This window comes from Oryzias latipes, chromosome 4 (genome assembly GCF_002234675.1).
Source record: "Oryzias latipes chromosome 4, ASM223467v1".
Classification (NCBI taxonomy): domain Eukaryota; kingdom Metazoa; phylum Chordata; class Actinopteri; order Beloniformes; family Adrianichthyidae; genus Oryzias; species Oryzias latipes.
Window position 1 is genome coordinate 10,078,561 of NC_019862.2, and position 25,405 is coordinate 10,103,965.

The 25,405-nt window shown below is 39.8% G+C and overlaps 1 protein-coding gene across 3 annotated transcripts in view; it reads left to right on the plus strand.

Moving 5' to 3' along the window:
• negr1 (neuronal growth regulator 1) overlaps positions 1–25,405 on the plus strand; it is a 165,088-nt gene that overhangs the window by 100,241 nt on the left and 39,442 nt on the right. For all 3 annotated transcript variants that reach the window (XM_023954180.1, XM_023954181.1, XM_023954182.1), the window contains exons 5-6: positions 17,426–17,546; positions 23,513–23,661. In XM_023954180.1, the coding sequence (XP_023809948.1) occupies positions 17,426–17,546; positions 23,513–23,661 (270 nt within the window). The remainder of the gene's footprint in view (positions 1–17,425; positions 17,547–23,512; positions 23,662–25,405) is intronic.

The following is a 25,405-nucleotide window of genomic DNA, read 5'->3' on the forward strand; positions in this document are numbered from 1 at the left end:
GGATTTTAAGAGTCCGTGTCTTATCTCCAAAGTGTTTGTTTTGGGGATTCAGTGACGGCCTTTTTATGCTCAATGATCATTGAAATGGCCCAAACTCTGCAAAGATTCCTCTGAAACTGAGATAAAAAGTAGCTGCTCCATTCCCTGCAGCAAGATTTTTATTTTTTTTTATCAGGCGTTATTATCATTAAAGGTGGAGACACTGTTCATGTTCGAGGGTGATAAGTGATGAGTATCTCAAAATGTAATATCTCTTGACGTGAGATATCAGACAGTTGAGCCAGTTCCAGTGCAAATAAGCTGCATTTTAATTTCAAATGTGTGAATAATGTTTGGTCTCCTTGATGGTTGTGTCTGCTCACTCTTGAGCTGCTTTAATTCCCTCTTTGTTGCTTATCTGCTGCTTGATTTATGGTTAACACAGACTTCCAGATGAAGAGCTGTTCTTGCTTCACAAAGACTTTTTCTTTTTTCTGTCAAATTGCTATACAACCAATAAACATTTGAAAATGAACAACATACGTTCCAATAAGGTTTGAACAAGGAAAACTAGCAACATTTCTATTAATTTTTCTCTTTTACAATGTGCACCTTTTTTTTTGTTTTGTTTTTTTAAATCTCAACCATTTATTTGCATTTTCTTTTGATACTTTCACCTTTCCAGCAGCTTTTCTTTTAATAATGAAAAAGTTACCTTTGATCTGTAACGATTACTGTGATGATCAAATGTAATCACATTACCCTCAAACGTACCTGAGTTCTTTATGAATGATTAGGGCTGAAAATCTTTGCAAAACTACTGAATCAAATCCAAACCAAACTAATGCAAAACTGCTCTATTTGGTTTAGTTCATGCATTTTCCGCTAGCAAAACAAAGGAAATTAATCAATTAAAAAATAAAAATACAGAGATATATCAAGTTAAGATATTATTTATGAATTGTTTTAAAAATGAAAGATGATGCTATTTTACATACAGAACACACATGATACACCAAATCCAATGGGCATAAGATTTTTTCAAATAGTTTAATTAGTTTCTTGAAAAGAAGTGGGAAGCAGGAAATGTATACAATACCATCCATATTATGTTTTAATTTATTTAAATTTCCTTCTACACACAATTTTGTTTGGTTGAGAAAATTTAACAAATAAGGTAGTGTCCTTCATAAGGAAAAACGGTTTGATCAACTGATGTTTCATTTTCATCCATTTAATTTCGCTTTTTATTTTTAATATTGTCCTCCTAATATGTAAAATAAGTTTTGAGTTTACTGTATCTAAGAGACAGTGCAATATAGTTTTGTTAGCTGCTTTTACCTATTGCCTTTTTTCTTACACATTTTTACTTTTCTTAAAAAAATGACTAATAAGTGCTGCTAAAAAAGAGCCAGCAGGCATTCACTCTTCACTTCCTCCTCTCCACCTTGCTGCACTTCTTCTTATGTGCAGGAAGATGAGAAGCATAATGAGAAGATCATATCATAACCTGTTGTACATCATTCATGCTCCACTGTCCCACATTAGAACATATTCATCTGGTAGCGTGAGGCATTAATGAGCCTTAAGAGCGCCGTATTCTCAGCAAAGATATAGATGTTCATGAAAAGTAGGAAGAAAAGAGGATCATTACATAACAGGAAAAATGACATGATTGGGTTTGAAAATCATAGACTGTATGGGAGCACATTCATTTTGGTTTACTGCTTTACTCCTATTCTGTCAATGTTTCCTTTTGGAATTTTGCAATAGGAAAGAGGATGGGCTTACTCTGCACTACAAGCCCCATCCACAACTCAGAGATGAATTTCTGATGAACTCCTGCCGCTCTGCAGAAGCTTCGTCCTAGATAAAACCTCAGGTTTTTCATTTTGGCTAAAAACGGCATCATCATATTCTAAAGACTATACTGGGAACGCTTTTAGCTCAAAAGATGATCGGAGTGGGTCTTTAATCAACAGTGTGCTTTGGTTTTTTATTCATAGAAGTTCAAATAAGAGGGATTCATTAGAGGAATTCATGTTTTTTTATTCTTATGCTGACTCAACATGTCCCTGGATTTTGTAGTCAACTCTTGGAAGAATGCATTTACATGACCTGAGTAAAGCCTTAACAATGATAGGGCTTTTTGTCATTAATAGCAGTTCAGTTCAGTGAAATGAAGTCAAATATTCATTAGTCCTGTCTCTTGTTTTCTTTTTTTCTGACTCTAAGAAGACAGCTTATGGATGAGTGACACTGACATTTCATGGGTTAACAGTTTAATTAACGCGCTCTTTCAAAACAATCACTTTTTATAGTTACTAGTACACTTGATCTGTGGGCTAATTGCAGATTAGGGCCGCTAATTAAAATAAGCAAACTCAAGTTAATGGAAATAAAATTAAGCTCCTTCATATGTGCAGTTTTAATAACAGCCGAGCATTATTCCAGAAATGTTGCCTACATTGATATAAGTTTGAGACGGCCGGTTGGAGTCTCAGCTCTTCTAACCTCAGCTTTGATTTCTCCAACGCTCTAAAGACAACTTTGATTAAATTACCGCTCTGAGTGGCCTCCTTGCTTTTATACTTCCGGTGATAAATGAAGGCCGACTTTTATCAGTTGAACCTTGAAGGATGGCAGTCATCCAGTAGGTTGCACTATAATCTGATTGGCTGTGGGGCCTCCTTGGCGAAAGGATCTTTCAGCTGTGATTTAACCCAATGAAATGTTATCTCTGACCCGCTACTCAGATCTGCATATTCATCTTCCCTGCAGGTGGGTGCAGTTATTGGCTGGAATTCTCTCTGCACAGTGGGACTCAAAAGCATAAATATCGCATTTAGAGTTAGAAGGATGAATGGGAAAGAAACCACTGTGGAAAACCACCGTCTGAGATAAAAAAAAAGAAAAGAAAAACCCAATGTTTGATGAATTAATGAAGGGTTCTAGTCTAAGAGTGAAGGCAGGATGAAGGGATCCTTCACTAGTATTACAGATAAATTAATAACTACAACCTGTTCCTGTATCAAGATAGGAAATGTTTGACCGCGCTTTGTTGTTTCTAAAGCTGTTTCCCTCCAAACACACTTATCTGCTGTTCACTTTGTAGCTGCGAGATATGATTTGACAGTCTGTACTAACTTTAGATGGGCGCAAAAGAAAAGCAGACAGCCGACTGGCTTTTGATGTATTTTATATTTCAGATGAAGTTGTTTGAAAACCACGCCAGATGTTCCTGATTTTCTATTTAGGTTTGTATTTTCACACATAAAGTCAGTTTTCAGAGGAAAAATAGCAAAAAGAAGAAGTTATAGTGCCTAAAATATTGATGTGGGTTACAAGGAACCTTTCTTTCATGGCACGTCTTCTTCTTTTCCTATATAGCTGATTCAAATGTTCTCATCTTAAAACAGCTGCATTTTCTTTAGGTTAGGAGATTCGTAGGACTTTTTTGAAATGCCAAGCTGTCCAAACAGTTGGATGAAATATTTGCTTGGCAACATGGAAGAATTGGTCTTTTTTTCCTTGTTATATCTATGCATACTTATTTTTGATCCACGGTAAAAGAGTGTAGGGTTTCGTCCCTGTCTTTTGCTGTTTCGTTAGATGCTTCTTTTTCTTCATTGCTGTGTTGTAGTTGCTTTGTGGAGAGTGCCCTGTGTGCTTCGGTGTGTGCCAGCCATTTTCACGCCCTCTTCCTCTTCCAGCACCCTGCAGCTGTGAATTCTGCTTCCATATGCACCGTGACTGTGTTTCTTAAAACCAAAAACACCTATTTTTTGTTTCTTCCTCTTCGGCTAACAATTGCTGAATAACACAATATAAAAATAAAACATAAAAATTGAAAGATAGAAAGTCATTGGGAAGCTACCAGAAAAAAAAAAAAAAATCTGCCAAGTCTGTAGTAATGCTGCATCGAATTCATGCATTAAATTCACGTACACTACATCTTTTCTTTTATTTTCACGTATCAAATTTGTTGCTTAATGCTTGTCTAAAAATGTGTTCACCAAACTTGTCGCTCCTGTCGCGTGTGGAAGAAGCTACATGAGAAGTTTTCAACCTCATCGCTGCATGGAGGCATCGATTGTATATTTTATTCACAATACATGGAAAACACGGATGATATTTAGGGATTATATATTTATTTTGAAGAGCCCTACAAAAGCATCGGTAATCACATCTCCATGTCTGGATTCATGAGATCGTTTTTTTTTTTTTTTTTTTTTTTTTTGTGGTGATCTATTCTCTTGTAGTGTAGGAGCTGTGGTTGAGTGACAGGGATTTAGGTGGTACTCCCAGTTTGATGACTTGCTGTCCCGCATTAGTCAGAGGAAGACAAAAATATAAACCAAAATACTAATGTCTCGATGCAATTTAGAAAAATGTCCTGATGTTCAGAAGCAGAATGTACAGAACGATTCCCTCTTTGTTTTGCTTGATTGTTTTGCTTCTTCTGTGTTACTCTTGGTAGCAAATACTGAAACATACACCTACAGGGCCCTCTAGTGGTTGTTAGCGGGAAACAACAGCTAAAGGGCAACCGGTTGTTTGTGGAATATAAATGAGCCTATTTATATTGCTCTATTAATTTTTCTCTTTTACAATGTGCTTTTCTTTTGTTTTGTTTTTTTAAATCTCAACCGTTTATTTGCATTTTCTTTTGATACTTTCACCTTTCCAGCAGCTTTTCTTTTAATAAGGAAAAGGTTACCTTTGATCTGTAACGATTACTGTGATGATCAAATGTAATCACATTACCCTCAAACGTACCTGAGTTCTTTATGAATGATTAGGGCTGAAAATCTTTGCAAAACCACTGAATCAAATCCAAACCGAACTAATACAAAACTGCTCTATTTGGTTTAGTTCATGCATTTTCCGCTAGCAAAACAAAGCAACGTAATCAATAAAAAAAAACAAATACAGACATACATCAAATTAAGATATTATTCATATATTGACTTAAAAAAGAAATATGATGCTAGTTTCCGGACATTATATAATTGCTGCTGCACTTATACATACAGAACACACATGAAAATCCAATGGGCATAAGATTTTTTCAAATAGTTTAATTAGTTTCTTGAAAAGAAGTGGGAAGCAGGAAATGTATACAATACCATCCATATTATGTTTTACTTTATTTAAATTTCCTTCTACACACAATTTTGTTTGGTTGAGAAAATTTAACAAATAAGGTAGTGTCCTTCATAAGGAAAAACGGTTTGATAAAGTGATGTTTCATTTTCATCCATTTAATTTCGCTTTTTTTTTTAATATTGTCCTCCTAATATGTAAAATAAGTTTTGAGTTTACTGTATCTAAGAGACAGTGCAATAGAGTTTTGTTAGCTGCTTTTACCTATTGCCTTTTGTTAATCCGATACAATTCGCTTCTGAGGATAAGTCGCACCCTTGGCAAAGCTATTAAAAATGAATATGACATAGACTCCGAAAAATACCATAAACGCTATATACATTAGTTTTGCTCAGTCACCCGAGAGACGTTTGAAGTTCATGCCCTCTCTCAGTGACATCCACATCATCATCAACATCTGACAGTTGTTTTTTGGAGTTATAACTATCACAAAAAAAAGGTACAAGACACAAGAATCCTATATTGCATTGTCAAGTAATGATGACAAAATGTCCAATTACTGCTGGAGTGTGGGCCTGTCTTCGCAGTATTGCACAGACAGTCAATATATTCCCTACTGGCTGCATAGGTGTTCATTTAAATTTGACAACATAGATTTTTGACATGCTGTGTATGTGAGTGCAGGACTGAGCTCAATGGCAGGTTCCAAAACAGCTCTAACATTAACAGAAACGCTCATTTGACATCTTAATGAAAGCTTTCATTTTCTGTGTTTTAAAATGGGGTACAAAGTCTCGCTTTGCACCAAAGTGAAATACTCTGCCTTAGCAAATCAAAAGAGATGGCTTCCTAGAATTGAAGTCTGATCCAATCCTAAGTAGAGTAAAAAGCAAGTGCCCTCAAGCTGTTTAGATGTAAATCTATCCCTCTACATCTCTCCAAAGCTCTCATCTTGATTGCTATTTGGATGTCTCCATGCATAAGGGGTTTGAATAAATGAGTGGAATCTTCATCTCCTGCAAAACGAATGTTCTGGTTAGTAAGATTTCAGAATACATTGGCACACAGAAACTTCATTCTTATTCATGGTCTGCAGCTTCATTGGCTTAAATTTCAACCTACATTTATTCAAAATGCTAATATGTGTAGTAAGACACAGCCGGCTGCTTATAGCATTAAATGTGGGTTTACACAAGTAGAGATGAACTTCTGTAGGGAACCAGATTGGTAGCGTTTTCATATATCCTGCCGGTACGACTGTCTTACACCAGAAATGTCTGACTGGCTCTTGTTGATTCAAGGAAATTTGTAGGGATTTATGAACCTTGAACCATTTAGTGTTAAACACAGACAATAGATTGGATCCCTGCTGTCATCCCACACGGTCCTGAACCACAAAGGTGGTTATTTATATTCCCTGCATTGTTTAAAAAGAAGGAACACAATGTTCTCTCTGTTTTGAATTGAATTGTTAATGAATTAATAAATGTTGGCAGTAAAACCCTTTCTAAAAGCAGGACAATGAAGCCCACAGATGGCAGTGTGGAACAGTGCATGTGTGTGTTAGCTGACAAGTCATGCACTGATGAGTCCATTTTTTTAATTGCAGTGAAAACTCATTTCAAATCTGGCTGAAGGAGGTAGGGTTATGAATTGATCTTTTAATTAAAAAGCTGGCAGAACCAGGGTTCTCCTAGCAAACAAAAGTTTGCTAAATAAATCATATTTACTCTTTAAAGACAATCAGTCATCAATAGTCACCCAAATATTGCTCAAAACATCTAGTGAAATGTAGACCTTCATTTCACTAGTGATTCCTGATGAAAATTCAACATTTTTTCAAGGTCGAATTGACCAAAATGTTTGCTTTTTTTTTTGACTAATCAGTATCTGTCAACATTACAAAGACGTGTGGAACATTGTTCTTTTGACAAGCTGAGGATAACACCAATGCAAAAGAATTTAGCTTGCAATGAACCTGCAACTGCCCATTTGTCAACCTCCATAGCCTTATAGGGCTCATTTTTCTGCCATGCCTGTGCTATTCCTGGACCTAACCCCTCAACCCCATCTGTTGGAGTCACTGCGGCTTCAAGCGTGATTTACAACATGGCTACATCATTCTCTAGACACTAAATTGCCTGGATTATTGGGGCTTCATGATTTTTTTAGTGCACTACTTTGCATTCCCTTCAAATCATGCGGCTGTATTGTGCACCATATGATGATATAGGACATGCCAGCAAGTACAAATTTTAATTATTGGTTTTGACTGGGTGATTTGTCTTAACAGATTCCACTGCCAAAATCCAAATTGGAATTATTTGAAATTATTGATCTGCATAAAAAACTATTGCATTCTGGACCTCCTTCAGCGCCTTTGAAGGATATTTTTTCCTCTTTTTTTACTAGTAAAGCTTCATTTGATTGACTGCTTTTTCAAGCAGTTCCAAGTAGATTTTCAACCTTAAAAAAGGACATAAGGAGAAATATTTCTCAATAATTATCAGCTGTTACCCAACCAAAAATGCAATAAAAAATGAATTTCTTTACTTTAAGAGTGTTTTCAGACTGGACACATTTGGTCCGCTTAAAGTAAACCGGAGTTTGTTTCCCCCTAATAATCCAGAATAAGTTTTCAGTCTGAATGCACCCAAAAGGACCCTGGTGCGGGACCAGGAACTGATCTAGGACCAACCTGTGGAAGTGATCTGAGTTCGTTTCCAATCACACTCAGATCTCGGTTTGATCTGCGATTCCTCAATCTGAAAACAATCCGTCCTCGGAGCAGAACAACTGCACCAAAATGGCTGTAAACAGAGTAGGAATGTAGCAACAGATGAGCCGCGGACAAATGTAAAGCAACGATTGTCGTGTTATCAAACAGAAAAAAGGGTCCTACTGTTTACTTGTTAAAACGTTAATGAAAACGCTTCTTGCATGCTTTTCTGTGTCTTGTTAAGCAGCACGCACCCGACAGGCGCCGCTGTGATGTCATCCTAAAAGCTACCTTGTAGTTTCTTATCAGGATATAACGGCAAAACACCCCAATGATGAGACACAGTCACTCATTGAAATGGGATTGGATGAATTCAGATTCATCAAAACAACTTTTAATGTGATACAAATTGCTTCTCACTGTTTTCCCGACAATCTATATCAAACATTTATTAGTGTGGCTTTTTAGGTGTGTTCTTGTCAGTAACCGCCCTGCAGCGTGCCGGCACCGTACTGACAAAGTGAATTAAAAAAAAAAACCTGACGTTGATACAGACGTTCAAAACCTGTGTGAAAAATATAAAGTTTGAATGAACTAAAAGTGCAGGACTTTTAGTTTGAAATATAAATTTTGGATAAGTGAATTATCCCAACAAGGAATGCAAAGCGTAGAACTTCCATAATTCAGCCTCTAGTTGCTTTGCTCCACCCTCGTAAATTCTGCCTAATGAGTGAAGAGATGTTTAGTTACAGGGTTTGTTTAGTCTGAATACAGACTAAACACAAGGTTGAGGACTCAATCCGGACCAAATTAAGCGGACTGGATCCGGACCAACGGATTTTTCCAGTCTGAATACACCCTTAGTCATTTATATCGCTTGAATGTCATTTGAATAATTATTGAATAAATTGAGTATTAAAGAGCATTAAATATATGAATAACATAGACATGAGTTTAAATGAATAAACTGGAAAATCAAAATTAAAAAGAGATAACATATGTGTGTGTGTTTGTGTGGAGGTACTGAGTGTTCGGTCTGTAAAATCAATGATGTTACATAATGAGAAGAAGATGATTCTGCAGAGAGGAAGTGGATTTTTTGCAATTTTTCAAAGCAAAGGGGAAAGGTAAGCCATTACCTCACATCGGTAATTTCAAAGTTAATCTTTAATCTGTCCGCCAAGCAGGGACTGCACGAGCGAAGGGCTGAAGACAGCTGGCCTGATTTAACCCATCGAGAATGAGAGGAAGGTCCTATTAACAGCGATCTGGTCGGAAAAGTAGTGTTCTCGCCTTGCACTGCATTCTTCAGCTAGGTGGAGGAAAGTTTTTGGTCTCCACCAAAAAGACTGTAAGGCTCGCTCGGTTAAGGTCACTTGGCTTCTAGGGTGGTTGAATGACTTCTTTAAATCAGCTTGTGGGAAATTTGTGACCAAAAATCCCAAGCTCCTGTGCTAGCCAGGTAAGAAAACTTACTCAGTTGTTACAAAATCAAAACTCAAATTTTCAAAAAAAGAAATTGAAAGTACAAAAGCCTTTGAGCCTTTCTTTAAAAATGTCTGGAGACTGTGTGCATAAAGTTATAATAAAGAATCAAAGTTTGACATATTTTAACAATTTGTTATTACTGTTGCTGTAAATGTTTTGCATATTGGACTTCAAAGTGTGCTTTTCATGGTATTGAAGTAGCTTGGTAAACTGTTCCGACAAGTGTTAGTTTTTATGTTCAACAGAGAAGAGCAACAACTTCATGAACATCTTTTAACCTTCACAATGTTTGTTGGAGATTCCTAGCATTCATCTAAAGTTCACCAATAACTGTCCACTAGAGTTGGGCGATGTCCCAGAATTGGCAGTTAACGATGTCTACTGAAAAACATCGGGATAGACGATGATATCATCGAGGGGGGGAGGGGGGGATAATTTTTCGTTATTATATAACTATTATTCGTTATTTTACTTTATTACTTTATTTATTTTATTTCCCAACTAATGACTCATCCGGGATGAAAAAATGAGGATAAGTAACTTTAACAAAAAAAATAACAAACAAAATAGAAAAGAAGTAGTCTGCTCCTGCAGCTTTGTGTTTGACGGGGAAGGGAGGATGCTTTGTTACGTGTGGGAGACCTCACACCGCGATCCGTCCCGCAGCTCTTGGTGAACGAGCTACCAAACTCAGGAGAACTGGGTCTCCCGGTAAAAGTGTGTGTCCGGGCAGAGCTCGGACCGCCAGCTCCCACAGCGTCTTTAGGGACTGTCGCTCAGTCCATAAAAACCGTTCAAACAATCACGTGGATTTGTGTTTCCAGTCGTGTCCCGACTGATGTTATTGATGTTATTCCCACATATTAACTTGCAGCCAAGCTGCAGATTGCAGCATTTTCCGCGTGGATTTTATGTTCATCAAAGGCTAAATGTTGTTCGCCCATGTTAGCCTCTCCTAACCCTGGCTTCTTCTGGCTCCATTCTTCCACAAAAAAACACTGACCACACAGATTAAAATTAAAATGATTAGCGAACAGGCGCTTCATAATATCCGTAACAATAATAAAAGCAGATTTAGAAAATTATCTTGTATATTACCGAGCTGCCAGATATCTATTTATGTTGCAGCTCGGGTTGTTTACAGCGGGACTAATTTCCTCTACCGGTATTTCAAACACTACTGCGCATGTGCAAATGATTTATTCCGACTGAAAGTGTGACCTATGTGAACGTATGTTATAATCGGAAAAAGGTTTTCTGGGCCCATGTACACGGTTGAATTCTAATCCGACCATTGATCCGATCAAGATATTTTGCACATGAAACCACGGCTTATGGTGTCGACTCGCAGCGTGGCGGGGGCGTGACATCACAATGGTGTATCTCCATCGTGATGTCAGTCAGCCATCACGATGGACAACCCTACTGTCCACCTCATTTAATCTACTCTGTGGTCGGGTCTATGATTTTACACAACTTTTACCTGTCAAAATATTGTCCTACGGACTCAAAACATTTATGGAAAAGCTCTGCCCTGCAAAAGGAGCACAGATATTGAGAAAATTCCCCTTGGATTTCAATCTTGTAACAGAGACGCTTGACCCTGTGTATGGGGTTTCATGTATTGACACACCTGCCTGGGCCACTGTGTCCGCTGTCTGGATAACAGTACAGAGCGGCAGCAGGTCACCCTGATACTTTCACAGACTTCAGATAATCAATGGGTCAACGCAATGACACCAATAGGGGATTACAACCACTCAATTACCCGCTGCCAGTTTCATTTTGATTTTTTTTTTTAAAGACATTTAAAACAGGTCTTGGTTTATTGTGTCTTTTTTTAAGTAGAAGTACTTGAAACCTTTGCCAATTTCAGAAATGCCAATATTTTAAAACAGGTGTTGGTAGCTGGAATAAGCTCCACCAACCCTGTGATCACGATAGGGATTAAGTGGGTTTAGAAGATGGATTGTTTTATGAAAGAAAAAAAAAATCTACGAAAAAACAAAGCAAGAAGGCAGTTTTTAACAAATTATATTTAATTTCAATTACATTGAAAGTTAAAGTTAATGTCATTCGGAATAAAATCTAAAAAATGTTATGTTCATCAGAGTTTTAATTTCCTATGAACTAATCTATCAAAAATAGAATTCAGTCAAGGTGCTTGCCAAGTGTTGCGAAAGGCCAGTAAAGGTGGGGAGGTTTAGATACCTTCATTGATTTTGTTTAAATTCCATTGGGCTGTGTTCAGAAGTCTACTGTTAGTCGTGTTTTTAACAGTGGTTCCCTCCTTGTAATTTTTTTTTTTTTTAAAGCTACAAATAACTGTTAAGGAATCTTAAAAAGGCAAACTTGCAGCGATGTTTAAAAATAGTGGATGACATTAATTAGAGGGTGCACCATAATGATACAAACTGACAGGGTGTCCCAACACAGGCAATGTGTTAAAAGTATAGGGTCACCATGATAATCAAAGCAGAACTATATAAGCAAGAGTTGGAAAAACATGGGCCAGTACTAAAAACGTGCTGATAATATTGTGCAGATCTTCTTTCATTAGCATTGTTGTCTATGTAGGATTGCAGTCATCCCACGGATCAAAATCGCTTTCCAGTTCTTCTAGGATGTAAAATGATTTGTGAAGTCTTTGAAGTAACAAATTGTTCACACACTAGATAAACATTTTTTATCAAAATGTACAGCCGTGTTATTCTGGACATACCCAGGACTGTCCAGTGTTTTCTTGTGCGTGTCCCAAGTCCTGGTCAGTACAGAGGGTCGGGCCAGAAAGGGCATCCAACCGTAACGATGAAGCCAGATAACATGTGCTTATCATTAACGAATTTACTGCGGCAACCCATAAAGGGAGTAGTCAAAAGGAAGAATAAGCATGTTTCCAAAAAAACTACCACCCATGCATGCATGGCATGGGCAGCATGACCGTCCATCAGTATGGTATGTACCTTCCGAAGCTTAAACAAATGATCAGAGAAAGCTCAAGAATAACCCATGGTTTTATATTTACTTCATCTCCAGGTTATTCTTTTTATTTCTTTTTAGCTGAGTCAGAGAAGAGAAAATTAACTGTAATTGCTGCAAATGTACAAGAACATAAAACCCACATGGTCTCCACATATGAATGTGCTTATCAGAATGCAAAGGAAGGTTTGCCAAAGGGCATCTATCATCTCAAAGCACAGTCACCTCACTGTGTCTGTGTTACATAATCGTGCATGACATGCACAGAGACTACATGTTTCTTTCATTCTGTGCAGATCTGTTATGCACCAGCCCATCCATCTGTGCTGATTTTCAGTTTGGCAGAAAAGCTATCGCAAACCAGGCTGACTCTGCATTCACTTAATTAAAACAAAGCTCTTCACCTAAAAGTGCTTACCCTGGCCTGATTGGCAACATGATGTTATCTCCATACCCTAAGAACTATATAAAATAAAGAGTTGTAGCTATAACTAAGTATTATCTTTACAAAAGCAAAAGAAATGATTTAAACCTTAAAAACTGTGTCAAATTCCAATATCTATCTCCTATAGACAGGAAATGTGTGCTATTATCTAAATAGAAATAAAAAAAAAATTATACAGTAAGCAATACAAATTAGTGAACTTAAACATTTTAAACGTTGAGAGAGGAAATAAAACAAAAGTAAAAAAAAGAAGGAAGTAATCCAGTTGTTTTATTTATTTATTTATTTATTTTTCCTAACATACCTAAAAGTTACCACTTTGAGGTTCAGTGGAGCAAATTTTACCTCGTAATTATTTTTTTCTACAAAACACATTACTGTCATTAATGTTTTTTTTTTCTTGTTACCAAATGGTTCCTGTACTTAATTTAAATATTTTTCTTTGCTTTGTTTACATATAAATACTTATATATCAATAAAGTTTGGTTTTATATGATGGGAAAACCTTTTTAGGTTTTAGACATTTTTCTGAAGTACTTGTATTCAAGAGTATAAATAGTCGCCTTGGGGGGGGGGCTACTTGGGAGTGGCCCCCCTCCTATGGTTGCCGTATGGAGTGGGCCCCCCCTCTTTCGGTTTTATTTGCACCTTAGACATGTAGGGTCCTTGGTAGGGGGGGTGCTTGGACATCACTGCAAGCAAGCAGCAGATGTCCTCCTGGCACCCTACCCGCCAATTTTAACCGCACCTTAGACATTTAGGGCCCCTTGGTGTGGAGGGTGAGGGGACATCACTGTGAGTAATCAGGAGATGTCCCCTTAGTGCCCTACTCGCCAATTTTAACTGCACCCCCCTTAGTACACACACCCCTCCCCCTTCAATATATACATTCAAACATAAACACACACACATGCACACAAACACCCTCTCAAACACCCATACACGCACACACATTTTACAAGGAAGGTGGGACCTGGGTCCATCTGTCCCCTACCCCTTCCCTGGTGGGGGGTGCGGGCCCCTTGGCGATGGCGGCCGTGTCCCTTGGGTGCCGGCTCCCTGGGCCCGGCGGTGCTCTCTCCGCACGGTGGGGGGGTTCATATTACACCTGAGCCGGGGGTGTTCGTGTCCCTGGGGGGTGGGTCCTGGTCCTTGCCCCTGGACGCTGGGCCCCGCCAAACTTCCAACATGGCCGAGCCTGGTCGGGCCATATTTATAACATCCCTTGTGGGCCGCCCTTTTTTCCCCGGGGTTCCCCCCTCCTGGGCGGGGGCGGCGGGCCCCTGCCTTGCTCCTACCTGGACCAACCGTGGGCCGGGTGGGTGGCTGCCTGGAGTGCGGAGCGGGTCTCCCTTGGGGGGTCCTGGCTCGTACCTGGGGTCGGGGCGGGGGGATGCCCGGAACTCCTGGGTGGTGGTGGGGTGCTCGTCTGGGGCTGTGGGCGTCCCTCTCCGGTGGGGCCCTGCGTTGGGCTCTTCCGGCGCGGCGGGGGGCTGCTTTCCTGGCTGGGCTGGGGCGGCGCTCTCTTTCCCTCTGCGCCTCCCTGCTCTCTGGCTCTGGGGGCCTCGCGGCGGTCCTGCTGGCCCTGGCCTGGGTGGCGGTCTTGGTCGCCCGGGGGGCGGTTGTTCCCTGCCTGTTCCCGTGTGGCGTTGGGGGGGCTCCGGCTGCCGCTGCTGCTGCGGCGGGGGTATGGGTGTGGGGGTGGCTGGGCGCTCCTCCTCCTTCTTTTCACATTCCACCATCCATTTTAGAAGAACATAAACACTCACCTGAGCACAGGTGTTAGCTCACCTTTGCACTAATAGTTTGCATGATTGAATGAATGAAAGATTTCACACTAGTTGGTTTAAAGGCATAGGTATGCGTTCGTGAACACTATCTGTTTTGTGTGCATGTTGACATGTGGACATTTTTGCGGCTAGCAGGTGTGTTGATAATATTTGAGTGTGTGTGAACAGGCCCCGCCCTTTTTGTACTACATTTGAACCGTACCGTAACGATAAACAACCAGTAAACCTGCCTGCTCTATGCTGCTTCATGGTCTTACCCCCCTTCCCCTCCTATTATCACCCTCCTACCTCCCCCTCTCTCTAACGTCCCTCTCTCTTCTTCCCCTCTTTCCTTTTCCGTCCGGTCCAACACCAAAGATTTTCAAACATGATTGAAATTAATAAAGTTTGGCCTCAATTACAAAAGGGGTTTATTCAGACATACCTTTGGTTTGTCTGAAGATGAATAACCCCTCTTGTTAAAATAAAATATGTCCAACACAAGAGGCCCTCAGCTCTCATCTGTTTGCCTAGCTGTTGGACAGGACAAGTTAAAAAAAAAAAAAAGGAAATAAAACAAAAGTAAAAAAAAGAAGGAAGTAATCCAGTTGTTTTATTTATTTATTTATTTATTTTTCCTAACATACCTAAAAGTTACCACTTTGAGGTTCAGTGGAGCAAATTTTACCTCGTAATTATTTTTTTCTACAAAACACATTACTGTCATTAATGTTTTTTTTTTCTTGTTACCAAATGGTTCCTGTACTTAATTTAAATATTTTTCTTTGCTTTGTTTACATATAAATACTTATATATCAATAAAGTTTGGTTTTATATGATGGGAAAACCTTTTTAGGTTTTAGACATTTTTCTGAAGTACTTGTATTCAAGAGTATAAATAGTCACCAGTTTTACTTTCAAATGTGTTCAGGCAATTTACTGCTGGAGGCAGGAATGACCTCCATTTAAGATTCTGAACTTTCCCTTGCATCATATCATTTTAATCAGAACTAGTGTGAATGATGCAAAGCCATTATGCATGCATTGTGGGTCAGATTCTCGTGTGTTCCGAAGACATTTGGTGTTTGTCAGGATTTGACAAGCCAAATTTTCACCACACTGACAGATTGAGCCATGTGTGTCAAAATGATTGGTTTTTCTGTTTTCGTGCCTCTGTTATTATTATGAATACGAAGAAAATTATTCATAATATGAGCACAGTTCTGCAGGGAATCAGAGCTTTTTAAAGCGGAGGGCTCTTTTGCACCAAAGTAATAAGCTGAACAGTTGGACACTTGCTGTGTCTGCTCACATTACCAGCATCTGGCTAAAATAGCTTTTGTTAAAAGAAAAAAACAAACACTAAGAGAACATTGCCAAATTTATCACATCTGTAAAAGATGACAACACAAGATAACAAAGGCAGTATGTACAAATCAACATGTGTAATGTCATGCTAATTTACAGCCGAAATTATCATAAAAATTGGGGTAGTGCAGATAATTAAAATTACATGACATGGCAGTAAAGTATTAGCATCACAGGAAAAGTAAACCACTGAAACAAATCCAGGTTCTGGTCAAAGGTCCCTTGCTATATTCACCTTTCACTTGCCGCATTTCCATAACGCGTATGCACATTCGGTTACACATATCGAAATTCTAGAAATGTCAAAAAAACACAATTTCGCAATTAAACTGTTTCCGTTAAATCGTAATAATGTTAATAAACAAAAGTGATGAGTCATTCAAAAACATAGCGATGAATGTAAACAACACTTTGATTTACAAAAGTTCAGTTCCACTTCCTGCCACAGCACTAGCGCTCATCATCATCTATCAAAGGAGATGTTGGTGGCGTATTCTGGCCATTGAGTGGCAAACTTTTTACACATGGGAGCGTTTTTTTAGGCAAATTTATTATCGCAAATCCAAATTGCACAATTTCAAATTCCATGGGAACGAATGGAAACACAGCTACTGTATTGAAATGGATTTTTGTTGGAGTATAATGTTGAATGGTTTTATTTTATTTCAAGTTAGAACTTTGTCAATCAATCTCCCATGTGCCACGTTTCCTGTACAGAATACGTTCAGTTTACCTAATTTACACATTCGTGATCACAAGCAGATCTTTGGTTTTATTTCTATGATTCTGGATTTTTTTTTAATGAAAGATTGAACTTAAAGAGTTTAAACAAGAGAAAAATGTCTGCAAATATGAATCTCTGTCTGAGAAAAGTGAAGGGTTTAACAGTCTTAAAGAATCTATAAAACAGTAGTAGTAAAAGATAAAGCTGACTTTTTCGCAAACATTACACAACTCCCACGATAAAGGAGAGAACACATCTGGAAACTCTTGTGACCTCAAGTACAATATCTGTCAGATGAGAAGGACTTGGTCTTTCAATAACATCAGTATTATTGATTTGAACAAAAAAGTATGTGATTTTTAGGATATTTTCCACCAGCCATACATTACATGGAGCATTTTACAAAATGACTTTTAGTACATGACTAAAGGAAAGTAAATGCACCGAGAGACCCTGTTACTTTGGAAGCTGTCCAAGCTCAAAGCTTCCTTCATAACTCTGCCAAAGAGATTTGCACCACGTTTCAGCACATAAAGGAGCCCTCATTTTGCATCACAGAACCTGCTCCTACCAGTCAGACTTTGAACTTCCATTAAGCTATTTATCACAGTTCTGTGCTATTCATTTCTTTCTCCTAGCACCAAGCATGGGTGCCTTTTCTCCATTCCCAGCTCAACCTCAGGGTTCAGTCTTTAATGTGTGGAATGACTGAAATGTCAAGTTCAACCCTTTTATCACCGCCAGATGTAAAGATGCAGATTTAAAAAAAAAAAAAAGAAAGAAATACATTTCCCTTCAAAGATATGTGTCTTTAAGGTATCCTGTGTTTTTTTTTTGTTTTTCCTCAGTTGCCCCATCAATCCACGAAATGAAAAGTCACGGCGTCGGTTTGGGGCGCACAGCTCTGATGCGGTGCGAGGCTGCTGCCGTGCCGTCTCCAACGTTTGAATGGTACAAGGGAGAAAAAAGGTGAGTGTTGTCTGATGGCTAGTTAGGATATTTGTATTCAATTATGTAATTGAAGGGGCCTGGGCTTGCTCCGGGGGGGGCGGCGCTTTCTGGCTCCCCTCTCTCTGTGTGGGGGTGGTGGTGCTGGGCCTGGGGTGTCTGCGCCTCCGGGGGTGGGGCCCCGGGGCTGGGTGGGCCTGGCCCCCTTGCTGGGGGGGGGGGGCGGGGGACGGCTGTTTGACCACCGGGGGACAGTCTATCATCTGTCCCCAACTTACCCCCTTCCTCATATAACCTCATAATAGGGTGAGGGGGTGGGGGGCTTAGCCTGCGATGAGCCTTGGGGGGGGGGGTTTACTAGGCAGTGACCCCCCTCCTGTGGTTGCCGTATGGAGTGGGCCCCCCCTCTTTCGGTTTTATTTGCACCTTAGACATGTAGGGCCCTTGGTAGGGGGGGTGCTTGGACATCACTGCCAGCAAGCAGCGGACGTCCTCCTAGCACCCTACCCGCCAATTTTAACCGCACCTTAGACATTTAGGGCCCCTTGGTGGGGAGGGTGAGGGGACGTCACTGTGAGTAATCAGGAGACGTCCCCTTAGTGCCCTACCCGCCAATTTTAACCGCACCCCCCTTAGTACACACACCCCTCCCCCCTCAATATATACATCCCAACATAAACACACACACATGCACACACACACTCTCTCAAACACACATACACGCACACACATTTTGCAAGGAAGGTGGGACCTAGGACCATCTGTCCCCTGCCTCTTCCCTGGTGGGGGGTACGGGCCCCTTTGCAACGGCGGCTGTGTCCCCGGGGTGCTGGCTTCCTGGGCCCGGCGGTGCTCTCTCCGCGCGGTGGGGGGGTTCACATTACATCTGAGCCGGGGGTGTTCGTGTCCCTGGGGGGTGGGTTCTGGTCCTTGCTCCTGAGTGCTGGGCCCCGCCAAATTTCCAACTGTGGCCGAGCCTGGTCGGGCCATATTTACAACACCCCTTGTGGGCCCTCTTTTTTCCCCGGGGTTCCCCCCTCCTGGGCGGGGGCGGCGGGCCCCTGCCTCGCTCCTCCCTGGACCAACCGTGGGCCGGGCGGATGGCTGCCTGGAGTGCGGAGTGGGTCTCCCTTGGGGGGTCCTGGCCCGTACCTGGGGTTGGGGCGGGGGGATGCCCGGAACTCCTGGGTGGTGGTGGGGTGCTCGTCTGGGGCTGTGGGCGTCCTTCTCCGGTGGGGCCCTGCGTTGGGTTCTCCCGGCGCGGCGGGGGGGCTGCTCTCCTGGTTGGGCTGGGGCGGCGCCCTCTTTCCCTCCGTGCCTCCCTGCTCTCTGGCTCTGGGGGCCTTGCGGCGGCCCTGCTGGCCCTGGCCTGGGTGGCGGGCTTGGTCGCCCGGGCGGCGGTTGTTCCCTGCCGGTTCCCGTGTGGTGTTGGGGGGAATCCGGCTGCCGCTGCTGGTGCGGTGGGGGTCTTGGGGTGGGGATGGCTGGGCACTCTCCCTCCTTCTTTTCACGTTCCACCATCCATTTTAGAAGAACATAAACACTCACCTGAGCACAGGTGTTAGCTCAACAGACTGAATGACTGAAATATTTCACACTAGTTGGTTTTAAGGCATAAGTATGCGTGTGAACACTATCTGTTTTGTGTACATGTCGACAGGTGGACATTTTTGCAACTAACAGGTGTGTTTATAACATTTGAGTGTGTGTGTGGACAGGCTCCGCCCTTTTTTTTTTGTTTTTTTTTTTACATTTGAACCTTACCATAATGATTAACAACCAGTAAACTTGTTGCTTTATGCTGCTTCATGGTCTTATCCCCCTTCCCCTCCTATTATCACCCCCTACCCCCCCTCTCTCTAACGTCCCTCTTTCTTCTTCCCCTCTTTCCTTTTCCGTCCGGTCCAACACCAAAGATTTTCAGACATGTTTGAAATTAATAAAGTTTGGCCTCAATTACAAAAGGGGTTTATTCAGACATACCTTTGGTTTGTCTGAAGATTAATAACCCCTCTTGTTAAAGTAAAATATGTCCAACCCAAGAGGCCCTCAGCTCTCATCTGTCTGCCTAGCTGTTGGACAGGACAAGTTAAAAAAAAAAAAAAAAAAAAAATTATGTAATTGAATATTTATTCTAGGTTTATGTTATTAAAATACATATATTCTTGAGTAAATACCTATGTAATAGATTTATGCACAGTTTTTAGGGGAAATATTTAGCCTTGTTGCTGGGATTGTGCATTGTGTTCTGCATTCTGATTGGCTAAAAAGTCACTCTGCTTCTTCTCTACCTGTGCATCAATAACGTTGCAGTTTAATATGTAAAACAGCTTGCCAAATTCAAATTACATACGTGCAAATTCTCTAGCAATTTTGAGTTTCTTTAAAACCCATAGAAAAAGAGCGACAACAACTGCCTATCACTATGTTCTTCACCCGAACAAACACAGCTGCACCGCGGGCTTCAGAAGAAGAAAACACTGCAGAGTGGAGTCAGGATGCAGCGGCTCAGTCTGAAGAGCAGTGAAATACACCTGAGTCACTATTTGTCCGACTGTACTTTGTATTTTTTTCATAATCATTTTAAATTTTCTCCCGTTTAATCCAATTACTCGGGTCGCGGTGGGCGGGGATAATCTCCGCAATTTGAAGCTTTCGGTTCACAATGATGATTAAAATTATTATTAGACAGTGCAGTACAGAAGTTATTTGTTGAAGAAAACGTTTCTAAAGCACTTTTATTTGCGAAACAAATGCTTGAGCCTGTAAAATGGTTTGTTCTTTCTTTTCAATGTATAACAGAGTAATTAATTGGATAATAATTGTTAAAAAAAAAAAAAAAAGAATTCTACTTCACGGATTTTGCCTATCACGGGTTCCTTTAGGAACGTAACCCCCGCGAAAAACAAGGGTTTACTGTACCTATGTAGCGCTTTACTACCTTCTTAAAAAGGCCCAAAGTGCTTTAGAGTCACAGTCCCTTCACCCATGCACACACACATTCACAGTGCCTTGACTAACACTTGTGGCAACATAGACCCACCAAGAGCAATGCAGTGTTAAGTGTGTTGCCCAAGGACAAATAGGCAGGCAGGGCGGGAACCAAACCTCCTATTTTCTGATTAGAGGTCGACCGTTCTACGTCTGCACCACAGCCACCCCAAAATACTCCCATACAATCTTATAGTAAAAAGAAAAACATTTAGAAGAAAGTTGCTTCACTTTATGGGTAAAGCAGAGACATTTGATCAAACAGACGTTATCTTTAAAATCATTTCATTTGACATTTGACAATAGCAACATCTAGTAACATCTTCCATTTATATTAAAGCACTGTTTGGTTGTCCTGTTGGTTGTTTTCTCTTTCCTCCAGAGACTTGGAAAGTGTTCGAGCCAGACTCATGTGTGCCTGAACCTCACCTTGCATTCAAATGAAACGTTTGCCAGAAACTGGCTTAAGTCATCTGCCACACATATATCAATTAGTCTGGTTTTCAAGTGTCAGTTCCTGAATTTAAAAGCCAAATTAGAGCTAGTACCCATCATTTACCTACTCCTGGTGAGCACAATTTCAATCATCTGCTCACACTGTGCTAATTGTAATTACAGGGTGATTCAATTCAATTTATTCAAATTGCTAAGGAGGCAAGTTGGCATGATTCTAGTCTTCGCTTAATTCAAGGACTGGATTCGTCTATACCTTCTTAGATGGCTAAATTATGATATTTTTTTTTTCAATCTACTTATGAACAGAACACCTGAGAGAGGACTTGAGCACAAAACATGTTCCACTTTTTATAACCTGAACATTTCTTCTCTACCTTTTCTGTACATGGGCTGAAGAATCCTGCTTTAAGCTCTGTGCTAATATAAGCATAACACCAATCCAGCTCTTTTCAGATACACTTTGACAATTTTGACAAGTAAATTTTGATTTGATGTGTTATAAAAAGAACACCTTGAAGAGCTTTCTGCTACTGACTGGTCTGATGTTGAACCAATGATGGGGACACACATATGGAGACACTATCAGTTATTTTTAAGCTAGCTCTGAGAGTCACAGCAGGACAGGGAACAACAGATTTGTGGATATTTGGTGGACATGAGGTCACACATAGTGTATCTTGAGCATCTTGAACTCAGCGAGAGATTATGAGTGAGGCACAACAAGACCAACACCAACATGCCTTCTTAATGGAGGGTTTTGTTGTTTGCAATGCCAAAACTGGGACTTCCCAGCAGCCACTGAGATGAAAATAAACAGCCTTCACAGCCACCCGACTGTCAGGATGCATAGCATATTTCTAGACAAAATAAATGTTATCCTTTTAGGCTTTCAAAAGTCACAACACCAACTAATCTAACAAAACATTGTTCGGACAAGATGTCGGCACCAGACAGTTGTCGACTTTTCTTCTAATCCTCACACCTCAAACTAAAGGACGAACAGCATGACGTGGGACGCCCTGCTGCTTCACCCTGCAGTCATTTTTCTCTTGTCTTAGTCCTTCACAGCATCTCCCTAAAGCCGACTCAAAAGACCCAGAAATGATTTTATATAATGCATGTATAACCAAGCAAGACAGATCAAGAACATGTTCTGATTCACAACTTGGGCTTGGTCTTTTAAGGAAAAAAAAACAGGACTGAAAATGTGCAAACAGGACACACAGCCACAGTTAAATACAAACAAAACATTACAAGCCTTCAATCAAGACCAATGACTCACGGATCAAACTCGTTCTTACTAGTTAATATATTAGATTTGAATGGTTTCTATGTTTTTCCACTGCATGTATGAAAATAAAAAATAGTATGTTTTTAGTTACCATCATTTATACATTTATTTAGAACAGAAAGTCAGAATCAACTAAACAGAAAAACACAGATTTAGAAGGAAAGAAATGTCATTAAACACTTTAAACAATGTCACACACAAAGGTTTTCAGCCACCTTCCTGATTGACTTCAGCCGTCAACAAAACAGAAACGTCATTGTTGCTTTGGATCATTTAACAACCAATCCTGAAAATGTTCTCCACAGTTTTTCCATCCTCCAAGTTTTACTGACCACAACTACAGTAGAGAGATGACAAGAGGATAGTAAGGGAAGAAACAGCAACACCTCAATAAACTAGAAAACACTCACAGTCCTTTCATCAAAACTGAACTTCAGTCTCATTTTTTCATCTACAAAAGAAAAACGTACGGTAATAGTTTTATTTTGAAAATGAGAACCTTTAAGACCTTTTAATTTGAAGGGTTATTTACCATTACTGACATTCAGTTTGTGGTTTATATACATAAAATCCAATATTATTCTGTAATTTTATATAAAAAAGTACATTGCCTAAAGAGTATTTTTCCTATATTCTACTACATTAGTTTGTGAATCAGCGATCTCAGATGTCACAAATATATTTCCTTTTTTTTTCAGGAACAGATTGTGAACATCCGAGCAGTCAGTTTATTGTTACAGCCCTGTACTAGATACAACTAATGATACACAAAATGACAACAAAAGTAAATACACTAGTTGATATGTGGCACCAACATTTTCTTTTGAAAGAACAGTAAGAAGAGCTTTACAATCTTCCTCAAAGATAAAAGTGTCAAACTTGAAAAAAACTTCAAGCAAAAAGGAATTAAATTTAAGGACTGTAGACATAATTATGTTGGAAGAGGAGCTATTGTGTAAACGCTGGCTTAGATAAGGATGTGTAGTGTTTTGTCAACTCACATTATGCACAAGGTTTTTTAATTTTTCTTTTTGGTGGGGGGTGTTTGAATAACAATGTCCCGTTTACCAAAGGAAGAGAGAGTGCGGTGTTGAGATTTGCTGAAAAGTCTTCAAAACTATTATGCCATTGCAGATCCACTTACAAATATTTCTTTTCTTACCAACCCTGGTTCATGCAATGTCTTTGCTCTTTTTCAATTTCATGGAAAAATCTAAAACCTCATTTGTTCCTCTTTTGTTCTTATCAGGATTATCAAGGAACAGGGGATTGACATCAAGAGCCTCAGCTCCAGATCAGTCCTCACTGTGACCAACGTGACAGAAGATCGTTACGGGAACTACACATGTGTCGCCACCAACAAGCTAGGAAAGGCCAATGCCAGTGTGCCTCTTATTCGTAAGTTGTCATTCCGCCTTCTTGTGGCTAAGTGGAGTGCTTAAATGACTGGCGGCTAAGAGAGTGCTCTAGGTGTCAGTGAGAGGTGTGTGTCCTTAAGTGTTGTGCTGGAGTAGCCTCAATTAAGGGTCATTTGGTGAATACGAAATTAAGGAAACCACGGTAAACTCAATGCTATTACTGGAAGTCCACATTTAAGCACTGGAAGTGTTTTTTATTTTTGTATTTTAGCTATGATATGATGTTTTGTGGTCGCAATCTGTGTGAGAACGAGTGTCTGATTTAAAATTTAAATTGTAGTCAAGCTTTAACTGAAACAGGTTAATAAAAGGTTCAGTTTTTTCAGATCTAAAAAGCATGTATTCTATGAGTCTGTGTGTTGTTATAGAACAACAGGGACAAAAGCAAATATTCTTTATTAAATGATGTCACTGATTGATCCAAAGGTCTAAAAAACAACAGCAGACATCAGATGCAAAGTATGAGAGCTTACTATACAGCAAGACACATACACATTGCAGCTTTATTTTGAATTTTATTTTTGGTGGAAATTAAAGATAAAATAATATTTTCTTAAAAAAACAAACAAATGTTTAAGTGACCGAAGATGTTGCTAGAGAAAACCTTTATTTGTTTGCTTGCTCACTCACATTTGTAAGCCCATACATTAATGACTAGCCACATTTGTTCAATGTTAATCACATAACAGCATGTATCATTGATTACCATTTCTCCTCTATTCAAACTAAGTTAAAAAAAATGACTGATTTATAATTAAAATGATTTGGTTTAGACACATGAAAGAATTTCAAAAAGCTGCCAACAATACATAATAACAAAAATAGTCAACCCTTAAAAAGCCTGGGGAGCTAGATGGGCTTTTTAGGTTATGAGGCAACCTGCTTTAGGCTATAGTAAGAAAAGAAAAACAAAATTGCAGGAGATGATTGAGCCTGTTATCACACCCCTGTCCACATTAATGACTCTGAGGTGGAAAGGCAGCCATGGACTGAGCATCCATCCAGGAAGCATTCTGTTTTTGGCCTGATGATGTTTGGGAAAAGCTCAGTATATCACCGATCAGCAGTGATTCCTGCAGTCTGTTGTAAAAGTCTACAAAATTGCTATGCTAAATTAAAATGTTTATCAGTATTGTTGTTGATCACAAACTCAGTTCAGGCGGTATAACTCCAGTAATAGTCAGGCACTGTGTCCAACTCCCACAGTACTTAAGCATCCATTTACTGAAAATAATCTCAAAATCATCTGTAAAATAAATCAAAACATACTTCAATGATTCAAATATTCCTCTTTTCAGTTGCTATCTGATAAGAAAACACAGAGAAGCCCACAGTTCTTCCTTGTTTTTTTACATCTGAGAGTTTAGCTGTTAAAGGCCGTGTCACACAGGAACTACATACATTTTCCACATATGACATTTTGGTCTTTGATGATACGTACGTGAGATACATAATTCATTAGTGTTTCTTGTGTTCATAATTCGTCGATGTGCGCTGACGTCGGTATAGGGGTTGAGCTGATGGGTGAATTCGGTTTTGAGCTGTTCAAAATTTTTGATTAGTCGAGAATGTGCAAGCTTAATGCATCTTTTACGTAGGTTGTACACGATTAATCTTGCGCAACTGTGCATGATTTTTTGCTATATGCATATGAATATTTGTAGCTTTCCTTTTCCAATGTGTTTTTTATAAAAATGTATAACTGTTATATCACATATAAGATG